The sequence below is a fragment of the Cololabis saira genome, chromosome 11, assembly GCF_033807715.1.
Source record: "Cololabis saira isolate AMF1-May2022 chromosome 11, fColSai1.1, whole genome shotgun sequence".
In the NCBI taxonomy this organism is placed as follows: Eukaryota; Metazoa; Chordata; class Actinopteri; order Beloniformes; family Belonidae; genus Cololabis; species Cololabis saira.
Genome location: NC_084597.1, coordinates 23,225,492 through 23,238,770, shown reverse-complemented (window position 1 = coordinate 23,238,770; position 13,279 = coordinate 23,225,492). Strand labels below are relative to the sequence as shown.

The following is a 13,279-nucleotide window of genomic DNA, read 5'->3' as shown; positions in this document are numbered from 1 at the left end:
AGGGTACGGCGTAGGGTACGGCGCGGGTCGCCGCGTAACCTACGCAGTAGGCTCTGCGTTGGTGTAACGCGGAACCATAAATCAGCCTTTATTCTGGCGAGGTTTGAAAAAAACTTTGCAAACAACGGTCAAACGAGTGATTATGTACATTCACTGAGTGAATATTATGAAAGTAAAATATATATTTCTGGCTAGAAATGTAATCAAAACGCATTTTTATGCAGAAACTAACTCAAAATATTGATTTTATTCACAAAAAAATAAGAAATGTCCACCATGTTGTTTTTTTTTTTATTCAGTCCGCAAATGACGACGAAAAGCATTCTGGGAATTTTTTTCTGGCCCTAGTTCAGCTAGTGCGCATCCGAAAACCCTCGATCCGTAGGGCCAGATTCATAGCCACTACACTCATTTTCTCCACTACCCCTAAGTGAAAAGAGGAATTGGGACACCACTACCCTCACGGGAACGAGCAAGATTTAGGGGTAGGGCTGAAAAGTAGGGGTAGGGGGAGTATTGGGACAGGGCCTTAGCTCTATTGACGACTGAGTTCAGCTCAGGGAGGTCTACAGGATAGAAACAGTCTAGAGTCAAGTCAGAGCCTAAGGAAGTTGCTAAAGCTGAAGAAATACCCACAGTCGCTACCGGGTGCTCCCGATTGATATCTTCTCTAATTTTGATGATTTTACTGTTAAAGAAGCTCATAAAGTCTTCACAGAAATGCACGGCTCAACAGAGTTGTGACTCTTTGTCAGCCTGGCTGCAGTGCTGAAAAGAAAACATGGGTTAGCCTCTATCAACGATGAATAATAAGCTGTTCTAGCTTTGCGAATGGCTTTTTTATATAGCCTACTATTAGATTATCTTTCCATTCAGATAGGAGTCTACAGACTTACAAGAGTACCACTTCCTTTCCATTTTACGCACGTTTTGTTTCAACAATATCTGAATTATACCAGGAAGTTAAGCTCCTATGGTTGGAAACCCTCCTTTTCAAAGGAGCAATTGAATCTAAGGCTGAGTGCAACAAATCAGCAGTGTTACTAGCAACGATATCAACATCTGCAGAGGTAGAACCCAGGTCACTGGCCTCAACCGCTTCACTATTTTCAACTGTCGTAAGATGAGCGATGGCCTCCCTAAATTTAGCAATAGCTTCATCGGACAAGCATCTGTTGCTGGAGGTCAACATCACTGCTTTATACGTCTCTTCTACTCATAAACCTGCACATTTCTACATTCAATCAATCAAATCTTTATTCATAAAGCACATTTTACACAACTGAGCTAGTCAATGTGCTGTATATTATATATACATACAATTGTACAGAGGAATACATTTAACTAAAATAAACAGCAAACTAAAGGATCAAAAGAAAGAACAACCGTGAGTTTAAAACATGATCTCCACGTTTCTGCTGTTTATTAGCAGTTCACCCTTCAGCCACCGGCGGCGCTACCTTAAAAAGAGAAGAAGACGCAAAGCGACACAAGTGGACTAAATAAAACTTTATTTTTATTGGGAAAAGCAAATTCAGAACTTTGTGCCCTATGTAAGGAAACAGAAAACGCTGAACATGTTATTATGCAATGCAATAAATATAGCAAAGAAAGGACAAGGTTGAAAGACAGGGTGAAAGAGGCAGGGCGTGAGTGGAATCTGACAGGGATACTGGGCACTAAGGGTGATAAGGTGTGGGAGACACAGAGGGGGGTCATAGAGTTTCTTAGAAACACTGGCCTGTTTTGCAGGATATAAGGATATAGTGAGTATATAGCGGTTTATTTGTTTTATTTTATTTATTTATTTATTTATTTTTTATTATTATTAGAGTTATTTTTTTCCTTTCATTATTATTATTATATTAGATTATCTAAAGCTGTCCTACATACTCCGGTTCAGTAGGTGGCGGTATGCACCTTACAGTTGGTATTGCAATCCGCCAAAAAACGCAAAGAAGAAGAAGAAGAAGAAGCGACGGCCGCTTCCGGTGAGGAAGTAAACACATGTGACGCTCGCGTGAAGGTAACATTTAAAACTCTCTTTAAAATAAAAAAACAACAGTAGCGCGGTGTTGGTTACATATTTGAAATCAGTCCGATCTTATCCCGTAGGTCTTGGCTGTAACTGCAGTCACTCGTCTCGTTACCTTTGATTAACAGCATGCTGTTCTGGTTCATTTATTTCTCTCAGTGCAAGAAGTTATCCGGAGAATCCAGAGCCTCTAACTGTTAAATCTGGTGGGTCATTCATGTGTAAACCAGTTCCGTAGTTTTACAAGACTAAATTGACAGAAACCAACTCCTTTATTTAAATTAAAGATCATGACTTTTCAGAGCAACTTTCGAGTTGATTTTTAAACTATTCCAACATTACGAGACCTCATGAGTCCAAACAATCTCAACTGTAACGTAAATATTTGAAAGTTTTAAGAAAGAAAGAACTTTAAAATGTCCCTAAAGTCAATTAAATCCTCATATTGTACATTTGTGTTTATCCCTGTTATACATTTTACTTTATTCTATCTCTCAGTTATCTCCATATATATTTGTTTGCTTTTATATTTTTATTTTTGATCTTTATTATTATTGCACTAATCACCACAACAAATTCCTTGTGTGTGTTGACAAACTTGGCAATAAACCCCCTTTCTGATTCTGATTCTGATTAGACAGCTGTGTAACATGTTAATAATGAAGACTGTAACCTGGTGTCCTGACGCCACTCAGATGTCTGAGTGAAAGTCTTGACACACGTGTTTAATCTTTTATTTAGTGTTAGAATAGAATAGAATAAGCTTTATTGGCCAAGTATGAACATGCCAGACAGGGAATTTGTTTTCATTTTTCTTGCTCACTGAACCCAGATTTAAATAGTTACAAACAGTAATAATAATACATTTTTTAATAATACATTTTATTTATATAGCGCTTTTCTGGGCACTCAAAGACGCTTTACATTACAACAAAACACATAATACAAATTACAATTACACAGGACAGTACAAAAGGACACAACATGAGACAGGACATTAATCACACATTAAAAGCAGTTCTGTAAAGGTGAGTTTTGAGATGGGATTTGAATGCTGGGAGGTCTGTACAGTCACGGATGTTTTTGGGGAGGGAGTTCCAGAGGGTGGGTGCAGCGATGGAGAAGGCCCTGTCGCCCCAGGTCCGGTGCTTGGTTCTGACTGGAAGGGACAGGAGGTTGGCGTCAGAGGAGCGGAGGCTGCGGGAGGGAGTGTAGCGGTGGAGCAGGTCGGTGAGGTAGCAGGGGGCCTGGTTGTGGAGAGCTTTGTGGGTGAGGAGAAGGATTTTGAAGTGGATCCGTTGAGGGATGGGGAGCCAGTGGAGCTTCTGGAGGACTGGGGTGATGTGGTCTCTGGAGCGGGTGTGGGTGAGCAGGCGGGCGGCAGAGTTTTGAATATATTGGAGTTTATTGAGGACCTTGGAAGTTGAGCCGTAGAGGATGCTATTGCAGTAGTCGAGTCTTGAGGTGATGAAGGCGTGGATCAAGGTTTCAGCGGTAGAGAAGGAGAGTGATGGACGGAGACGGGCAATATTTTTCAGGTGGAAGAAAGCAGTCCTTGTGATGTGGTTGACATGGTGTTGGAAGGAGAGGTTACTGTCCGGGATAACTCCGAGGTTGCGGATGTGAGTGGAGGGAGACAGAATGGAGTTGTCCATGGTGAGGGTGAAGTTGTGAGCGGTTTTGGTGAGGGATTTTGGGCCGATGATGAGCATGTCCGATTTGTTGTAGTTGAGTTGGAGGAAGTTCGAGTGCATCCATGACTTGATTTCGGCGAGGCAGTTGGTCAGGGTAGAGTGGGTTGCAGAGGTGAGGGATTTGGTGGAGATGTACAGTTGGACGTCGTCGGCGTAGCAGTGGAAGTGGAGGCGGTGGCGGCGGATGATGTTGCCAAGGGGGAGCATGTAGAGGATGAAGAGTAGAGGACCAAGCACCGAACCCTGGGGGACGCCTTGTGACAGAGGGGCAGTGGAGGAGGAGCAGTTGTTGATGCTGATGAATTGATGTCTGTTGGTGAGATAGGATTTTAACCAGGAGAGGGCGGATCCGGTGATGTAGAGAGATGATTCCAGGCGGGAGAGGAGGATGGTGTGGCTGATGGTGTCGAAGGCTGCTGTGAGGTCCAGGAGAAGGAGAATGCTGAGGTTGCCGGAGTCGGAGGAGAGAAGGAGGTCATTGGTGACTTTGATGAGGGCTGTTTCTGTGCTGTGACGTGAGCGGAAACCAGATTGAAATGTTTCAAACAGATCATTGGAGGTGAGGTGGGTCTTGAGCTGAGTGGCGACGGCGCGTTCCAGAATTTTTGACAGGAAAGGGAGGTTGGAAATGGGCCGGAAGTTGTTCATGGTGTCAGGGTTGAGTCCAGGTTTTTTGAGGATGGGGGTGACAGCTGCCAGTTTGAGGGTGTCCGGGACTGATCCAGAGCTGAAGGAGGAGTTGACGATGTTGATGATGAGTGGGGAAATGGCTGGGAGACAGTTTTTTATAAATGAGGATGGGATGGGGTCCAGAGCACAGGAAGAGGTTTTCATGCCCATCATGACAGTGGAAAGAGACGCTGAAGACATGGGAGAGAAGTGAGACAGGGGCTGAGTGATGGAGGGGGGGTAAACAGGTGGGGAGGTGGAGGGGGTGGAGGAGGTGGTCAGGTTACTGTAGATGGTCTGGATTTTGGATTGAAAAAATGAGAGGAAGTCATTGCACTTAGAGACTGTGAAGGAGTTGGAGATGTTGTCACTGGGTTTGAGAAGTTTGTTGATTGTGGAGAAGAGAGCCTTTGGGTTGGAGGAGTCGGAATGGATAATAGACAATTTAAAAGTGAAAGGTGCAGCAGTATGAGATATACATGGTTATTGAAAGGTGCATTGTTACAGCATATGATTGTGGTTATTATTGCACAGTGATTGATTACTCTGAGACTCTATGAGTGATGAGAGTTCATCAGAGCAACAGCTTGGGGGAAGAAACTGTTTCTGAGTCTGGAGGTTTTGGCTACAGAGCTCTGTAGAGCAGTCCAGAGGGGAGGAGTTCAAACAGACTGTGTCCTGGGTGTGAGGGGTCTGCAGAGATGCTACCTGCCTGTTTCCTGGTCCTGGACCGGTACAGGTCCCGGATAGATGGGAGGTTAGTCCCAGTTATCCTCTCTGCAGACCTGATTGTCCGTTGCAGTCTATGCCTGTCTAGTTTGGTGGCTGATCTGAACCAGATAGTGATGGAGGTGCAGAGAACAGACTGAATGATGGCAGAGTAGAAGGTGATCAGCAGCTGCTGTGGCAAGTTAAATGTGTTTAATCTTTTATTCATTTTGCTCTGTTTCAGTTGTTCATTTGCAGCCATGACGAGGTGGGCGAGGGCCAGCCATACCCACAATCACAAACCGGCAGATGCTACTCCCTGGAGCCAGCTCAGAGGAGGAAGGGGTGGAGGAAAAGCCGGAGGGAACCCTCTGAGGGGGACCCAGGCCGGCGGCTCTGCAGTTAAGAAACACCAGAAGAAGAAGAACTACGTTAACGAGGATGTGAATGGGTTCATCCAGGCCGGTGGCTCTGAAGTTAAGAAACACCAGAAGAAGAAGGACTACGTTAACGAGGATGTGAATGGGTTCATGGAGTACCTCCAGCAGAGCGGACGGCCGCTGCCGCCCCCTTCAGGGGGCGGCAGGAGGGGGCTCAGGGAGGAGGTGGAGGAGGCGCTGCACAAGGACAGGAGGAGGGAGGACCGCAGGGTGAAGAGGCAGACTGACAAGAAGACCAGAATGGTAAGTTCATAAAATGATTATTCATATTTATTTAGAATACATTATATATATTTAATTTTGTCAATATTATTGTAAATAATATTGTTAAACATTTTAAAATGTGATCGGGTCTTCTACCAGAGGTCTGGGAGCTTGAGGGTTCTGCACAGTATTTTCAGGGTTTCTAGGACACGACTCTTCTGGACTGAGATCTCTGATCTTGTTCCTGGGATCTACTGGAGACTAGGGCTGGGGATCGATTCAAATATCAAGAATCGATTCGATTCCGATTCTTAAGATTCAGAATCGATTATCACGATTCGATCCGATTCGATCCGATATTGATTTGGGTTACTGTTAATAAAACTGTTTTTTCAGCTGTTGCATGAATTATATGACTGTAGTTATGCAAAATATTACTACTAGTATTATATTGAGATTCAACAGCAAGTATTGCAGCTAATGATGCTGTAAGGACCAATCAGCTCCCAGAATGCTGATAGAACTGCTTTCAGAAACATCGTGTGGGTCAGAATTATCAAACAGATCCAGGGAGGAAACAGAGACGGATTAAATCGGTTTTATTTTTTCCCCATTTATGAGAATTTGGTTTTTAACATTTATGCAAATGTAACCCCAAGACAGTATATAAAGCAAAGAAATATAGACAATTTATGCAATTATAACTGAAAACTTTAATGTTTTCATACCTTTAAACATATTTAAAGGCAAAAACATGGCACCAGTTATTCTCGTGTCCAACAAAATATTCCTTTTTTGGGGATAAACAAAAAAGTACCAAAAGTTGTAATGTAATGATGAAATTTTTTTTTTCTTTTAAATCGATCTTTAGACATATGAATCGATTTTTAGGAATTAAAATGAGAATCGATTTAAAATCGGAGAATCGATCTTTTCAACACAGGCCTACTGGAGACACTGTCCCAGCTTGGAGGACACAACTCCAAGTGCTCCAACTACTATTTGCACCCTTGCTGTCTTCAGCTTCCAGACCCCTTGGTACTCCTCCAGTTTCTTGTGTCCCTTCTTGATATTGCTGTCACTTGGGGTTATCATGTCAATCACCACCGCTCTCCTCTGGAGTTTATCAACCACCACCATGTCTGGTTGGCGTTCACCAGTTTATCATTCTGGATCCGGCAGTCCCACAGGATCTTTGTACATCATTTTCCACCACCCCTGCAGGTACCTCCACCTTGACTTTGGGACTTCAACACTTATTCAGTGCAGAGGTTCCTGAGAACTATAACCACCACCTGGTTGTGGTATTCCATGTCTGCTTTACCTGCAGCATCTTATATCCTGCTGTTATGCCTGATTGTCTCTGGGACATCTTTGCACAGTCTACAGCTGGGGTCTTGTCTGATGTGGTAGACCTGGTCTTTGTTGTACCACAGGCGTCGTACAAAGAGTGTGACACACAAAAAAACGTGCGTACGCCATTTTCCACGCTCACAGTTGGATGTTCAAAAAGTGACGTGAACGTGAAAAGTTGTGGTCATTCACACGCACATCAAGTGTGGCGTACGCACATTTCTGAGGTTTTATTCGTTGGCGATACACAGCAGTGATACAGTGAAGTCCAGAATATGAGGAAACGTGACATCAACAATACGTTCACGACCACACGTGAAGGACACAACAGTCCCCACATCACCAGATAAGTTACACACGAGTGGAACTGCAACAATCTCACAATCAACCACTTGAACATATAAAGGCAGGAGCACAACGATGGATCCTGTCAATCAAAATGTATTTATTGTATAGAATATTTTTGTAATTATAGTTTCATTAAGCTGGCTGTAAATGAGTGTCAGTAAGAAGAGAATAACTACCAGCAGTAGTATTTTCTTAATTCTTCCGTTAATTTTTTATTGTAGAACCATTAAATATTTGATTCATCAGCATCGTCCTGCTGTGGGACTTGAAGCTGCAAAATCAAAAGAGTTTGTCTGTTTTTTCTGGAAAACCTTCTTGACTTTAAAGTGAAGTAAAACACTTTGCACCATTTAGATGCTATAAATGGTAGGGCTGGGCGATTTTGGACGAAAATAAAATCCAGATTATTTTTTTTTCTCTGAAAACCCGAATTTCGATTTCGATTTTTTTTTTTTTTTTTTTGTAAACTACAAAAGACAATGGAATAAATTGTTTCAAATATTTTATCTTTTATTTTGAAAGAAAAATAAGCAAATTTCCCTATTGGGAATGAAGTGCAACTGAAAGATACTGTAAGTCCTCCTTGAGTTTAGTAAAGTGACAACATTTACAATCTTCTTGACCAAACAAAGATGACTAGATGAGCTCCGTCTGTAATGCAGCCAGCTCTCTTCTTCTTTTCCAGTTATATGAAAAATAACTGACGACCTTCTTACAAATCCCGATGGCACGATCAATCCGTGGGTCCTTCACGCCATTCTCTGTATAAAAAGAAATATAGAAGAAACAAAAAACTGTGACATCACATTGCCTTGTGCTTAAATTGTGCTATACAGGTGCATCTAAAAAATAAGAATATTGTGGAAAAGTTCAATATTTTATAAAGTAAAAAAACTATACATACATTGTTATACATATATTGTTAAGGGGCTAAATGTTGATGCATTTAGGATTGATACAAACATACACATGAACAGTGTGTATATGTTGTGTGTGTGATATGCTATTATATGTATCACATGTATGCATGCGTGCATTTTAAGGAAATATGATTAGAATTAAAAATGTTTCGTATACAAGTCTTAATTCACTTTTTTCATACATTTAAATTAACTAAGCGTTGGAAGCCAGCCTTTTCTATAGTATATATTGGGACCATGTCTTTTGCTATATGAAATGCCACCGCATCCGTAATCCTTTTCCACTTCGCGTCTGTCTTGCTATATGGGACACCACGTGAAAATGAAGATGCTAACGTTACCTGCTTCGGAGCTGGTGATGGTGTTTTAGCCGCTCTTTCGTCCTCAAGCCCGCAACGCAACACACTGCTTGTGGTTGTTTGCGAGGTGATGAAATAAGTTTGTCGTGCTGCTGTCTTTAGCAGATACCGCCTTCAGGCAGACTTTGCAGCGGGGTATGGTTTGCTCTTCATCTGAAACTGCAAAGCCGAACCAATTCCACACTATTGACTTTCTTTTCTTGCCCTTTTTTATCAACAAAATTTTTACTTTCTTTTGCAAACGCCGACATGCTTACAAAGGGGCGGGGAGATCTCCAGCGGGCTCGCAGCTTCTCGGGAGGGGAGGGGGAGGAGGACTACGGTAGCTGAGAGGCGCACAGCCCGGCAGCATGCGAGAGGAAAATCGATTTTCCAATTTTCCTTTTTTTAACATCGTCTTGATTAATAAATCCGATTTAGATTTAAAATCGATTAATCGCACAGCCCTATGGTGAAGTCCTTCTGCTTTCTCTCCTCAGCTGTGCTTCAACTGCAGGAAGCCTGGTCACGGCCTGGCTGACTGTCCGGAGGCCGACAGAGACGAGGAGATGGGTCGAGGGATCTGCTACCGCTGCGGATCCACCGAACATGAGATCCATAAGTGTCGAGCCAAAGTGGACCCGGCTCTGGGTGAGACTCTCGGCCCGGCGTACCTCGAGTTGTGCTGTAACGCTGCTGTAACCGCTGTTGTTTCTGCAGGAGATTACCCCTTCGCCAAATGCTTCATCTGCGGCCAGACCGGACACCTGTCACGCTCCTGTCCAGATAATCCCAGAGGACTCTACGCGCAAGGTAGGAACCAAACGGGTGTGCTTCTACACTAAAGGTGGCTGTGATAAGATAAGATAGTCCTTTATTGATCCCCAGAGGTGAAATTCCAGCAGCTCAAAGTCGGATACATCTTCAGGGAAACATGAATTCAGACTAAATAAACAATAAAGATAAATTATAAGTATGAAAAATAAAAACATACAGTAAAATAGAAAACTGAATGAGTGTACTATAAACATAGTAAGTAGAATATAATAAATACTTGGTTATACTCATATAGTATAAATGAATAGTGTGAAATGGTAATAAACGTGGTTTTAGCCATAGTAAACATGGTTCTCTTTCATAATATTTCGCTTGAATATTTCATCTCGCTATGGGAAGCACGCCCCGCTGCAGACCTCACAATTAATTAATCTCATTACACCAATCCTGATTGGCTGGTGAAACGTGTCCGTCCGCCACAGGTAGTATCACCAACCTCAAATATCTGTGCAGACGACACCACGTCATACAAACACCTCTTCTCACTCTGAGCATATCTCGTGTCCTGGGCTTGTTAGCTGAACTGTCCACAGACAGATCTTATTTAGCTTCTTTCCCCGGGCGCTAACTAGCCGTGGATGTTTTTTTTATCTGCTTCGGCGATGCGTTGGCTGGCAGCGATATATCAGTTGCTGTGCGCTCAGCCCTGACAGCTCCCGCTGTTGCAGAGGTCAGGGCCGTTCTTTCACCCGCACCCAGACCGCCTGGCGCTGTGGGCTTGGCCCCTGACTGGCTAAATCTGTCAGCTGTGGGCCTTTGGGTCTTTCACAGCAGGTGATTAGCACAATACAAAGTGCTTGAGCGTCCTCCACTAGACAGGGGCCTAATGGAGAGTGTTTGAGGGATGGTGTCATAGAAATGGCCACATTCATTTTCAGTGTCCAATAGGAGTGATATTGTCATTCTTGCAGGCCCTGATTGACAAACGGAAAGCCTCCACGGTCAAGGTTTACTTGGCAGCTATCGCCACCTGTCCCCTTTCTTCCCAAACCTGGGGTTTGGGAAGAAAACGGCGAGCCAGCACCCGCGGTGTTTGGCCGATTTATGAAGGGAGCACGCAGGCTTTTCCCCGTGTCCAGACCGCTGGTACCACCATGGGATCTGGCTGTGGTTCTGGAGGGGCTTACCCTTTGAGCCACTGGCGGCGGCAGACTTGAAACACGTTTTCCTAAAGGATGTGTTTTTGCTGGCGCTGGCTTCTGCTAAGCGGGTTAGTGACATCCACGCGCTTTCGGTGCACCCGTCATGCGTTGGGCTTCAAGGATTTTGAAGCCCAACCCGGCATCAGGGTTATAATAGTTTAGAATTTTTCATTTTAATTTAGTTTTATTTCGTTTTGACTTTTTCTCCTTCAATTCAGTTAGTTTTAATTCGTTTTTAGTGTGGGTTTGCTAGTTTTTATTATTTTTTATATTTTCAAAAATGCTTAGTTTTAGTTTTAGTTTTGACGTCACAGACCGTGAGGCGTTTAGGTGCCGTAGCTGCCAGTTGGAGATAAACGGCCAGAGCGGAATAAATTGATCATACCAAGAGGCTTATATTGACAGGGACGAAAACGGAGGAAATTATATCTATAATTTCAGTTAGTTTTCTAAACACGCAATATAGTTTCAGTTAGTTATCGTTTTTGTCTTTTAATTTTCGTTTTTATTTAGTTCAGTTAACAAAATTGTTTTTTCAATTTTAGTTTTAGTTTTTGCGTTATTTCGTTTGTTTTTCGTGAACGATAATAACTCTGCCCGGCATTTGTGCCTAAGGTGGTGGGTTCATGTTCTCCCATTGACCTCGTGGCTTTTGCTGCCCCACCAGGTGAGCTGCAGTCGCATGCATTGTGTCCAGTCCGGGCGTTGCACACTTACAAGGATAGGACGAGGGGTTTCAGGAGGAGCGATCGGCTGTTTGTCTCCTGGGCTAATCCTCATATGGGGAAACCTGTCACAAAGCAGCGTCTTTCCCACTCATATTACTCAGAGAACCGGGATTATGTAAATAACCTAAAATTGTAGCTGTAATTAACGTGCTTTAGCTGTAATAAACGTGGTTTAAGCCGTAATTAACAAGGTTTTAGCAGTAAATAATGTGGTTTTATCTGTAGTATACGTGGTTTTAGCTGTAACTAATGTGGATTTAGCTGTAATAAATGGGGTCTTAGCTGTAATTAACATGGTTGTGTGGTTTATTTCAGGAGGCTGTTGTCGGGTTTGTGGATCAGTGGAACATTTCCAGAAGGATTGCCCTGACCGTCCGGCTGGTGGTGAGTTTCTGTCGGGAACAACCAAGACATGTGTCGTTAGCGTGAAACTGTATGGGCTGTGTGTGGGTGATGGGGGTGACGTTTGTCCTCCAACATCTTCCGTTCTCCTTTAGTTGACCATCCGGGTGTAGGAGGACATTTAAAGGCATCTCTAACAGTTCCGTGCCAGAGACACGCTAATTTAAGCACTTAAATGATGTGATTTGAATAGAAATGAATATTTTCTGTCTTATTGTTGTTCACAAACAGTTTAAAGAGGTTCTGAGGTTAGGTTTCCGGATTCTGATGGTCCGAGTTTGTCTTATTTCTCCAGCAAACACAGTGACGGTGGGCTGGTTGTCCAACAATATGAGCGCCGACCACGAAGACGTGAGCATCCCAGTGAAGAAGGCCAAACCCCAGCAGACCAAAGTGGTGAAGTTCTGATTAGGTCTAACATGACACTTGGATCATCAATAAGATGAAGCAGTGCAGTTAAGGATTCTGCTAAGACTTACTGATCCGATCAGGACTGACGATAACAGTTCTATCTATCAAAACTTCTTCTTTGGTGGTCCAAGGTGCTCATGACAGCATTCCTGGACGGTGTTCCCGGACCGCCTTCTCCTGCCTCGATTTTCCACCTTGATTGGCGGTTCAGACTGAAGGGGGATTTTGTGGTTTTTGTAACTTCTGGATGTAAACGGGCTCTGAGGACTGGGTTAAGTGTTTATCCTGTAAAGGTCTGGTTAAAAACAGCAGCTGAAATAAAATAAAACACTTTTCCTTGGTTTGTTAAACTCATTCTTACTGCCTGGGAGCCCCAGGCTTTTTTGGGGTCCCTGGGCCAGGTTCTGTTTGGGGACCTTATTTTATTAAACTCCAGAATAAAAGAGTTAAGAGGATCCTGGCGATGTGTTAATCAGTTCCACTTTAAGAAGAAAACCAGATGAATTTATGACGCTAAAGTTAAAGGTTGAGCTAGCTAACAGGTCTACGTTGAGGCTAGCGGAGCTAGCATTGTTTTACAAATGTAGACATTTACAAAGTTAAAGGAAAACCTGAATTTTTAATGTCATCAAATTTGTGAGTGAAAATTTAGAATTTCTGACTTTATTTATAAAGCTGGCTGAAAAGCAATTTCAAATGTTACAACTTGGACATGAGAAATATGAATTTAATGTTTTAAATAATTGTAAAAAAAGTTATTTTCAAGAAAAGAAATCCAAAGTTGTGGAAATGCAAGGAAAATGTCCGAAATTGTTGCTTTATAAACTCAATAAAAGAAAACAAAAATCAGTTTCTGGCTTTGTGAATGAAATAAATAAATAAAACAGAGTTGGAACCGTTGCAAGTCATAAGGGGGTTCTTTCCTCCATTCTTTCCGACTGTCTGGGTCGTCTCGTCTCCATGGGATGATGTTTTGTAAGAAAGTCTTTTTACTTGAAATTGTTTACTTGAAATCTCAACTTTCTTAAAGGTTAACAATACACCAATGAC

General features: G+C 42.7%; 1 protein-coding gene across 1 annotated transcript; it reads left to right on the top strand.

Moving 5' to 3' along the window:
• Positions 1-1,964: 1,964 nt before the first annotated feature.
• On the top strand, positions 1,965-13,078 carry zcchc9 (zinc finger, CCHC domain containing 9). The gene is made up of 6 exons (XM_061733354.1): positions 1,965-2,026; positions 5,351-5,789; positions 9,210-9,360; positions 9,430-9,522; positions 11,732-11,800; positions 12,114-13,078. The coding sequence occupies exons 2-6, from the start codon at positions 5,367-5,369 to the stop codon at positions 12,224-12,226; spliced, it is 849 nt and encodes a 282-aa protein (XP_061589338.1). The 5' UTR covers positions 1,965-2,026; positions 5,351-5,366; the 3' UTR covers positions 12,227-13,078.
• The last annotated feature ends 201 nt before the right edge of the window (positions 13,079-13,279 follow it).

Coding starts and splice junctions, on each gene's coding strand:
- zcchc9 (XM_061733354.1), top strand. CDS start 5,367: ATGACGAGGTGGGCGAGGGCCAGCCATACCCACAATCACAAACCGGCA. Junction 5,790..9,209: donor CTGACAAGAAGACCAGAATG/GTAAGTTCATAA, acceptor TTCTCTCCTCAG/CTGTGCTTCAACTGCAGGAA. Junction 9,523..11,731: donor CAGAGGACTCTACGCGCAAG/GTAGGAACCAAA, acceptor GGTTTATTTCAG/GAGGCTGTTGTCGGGTTTGT.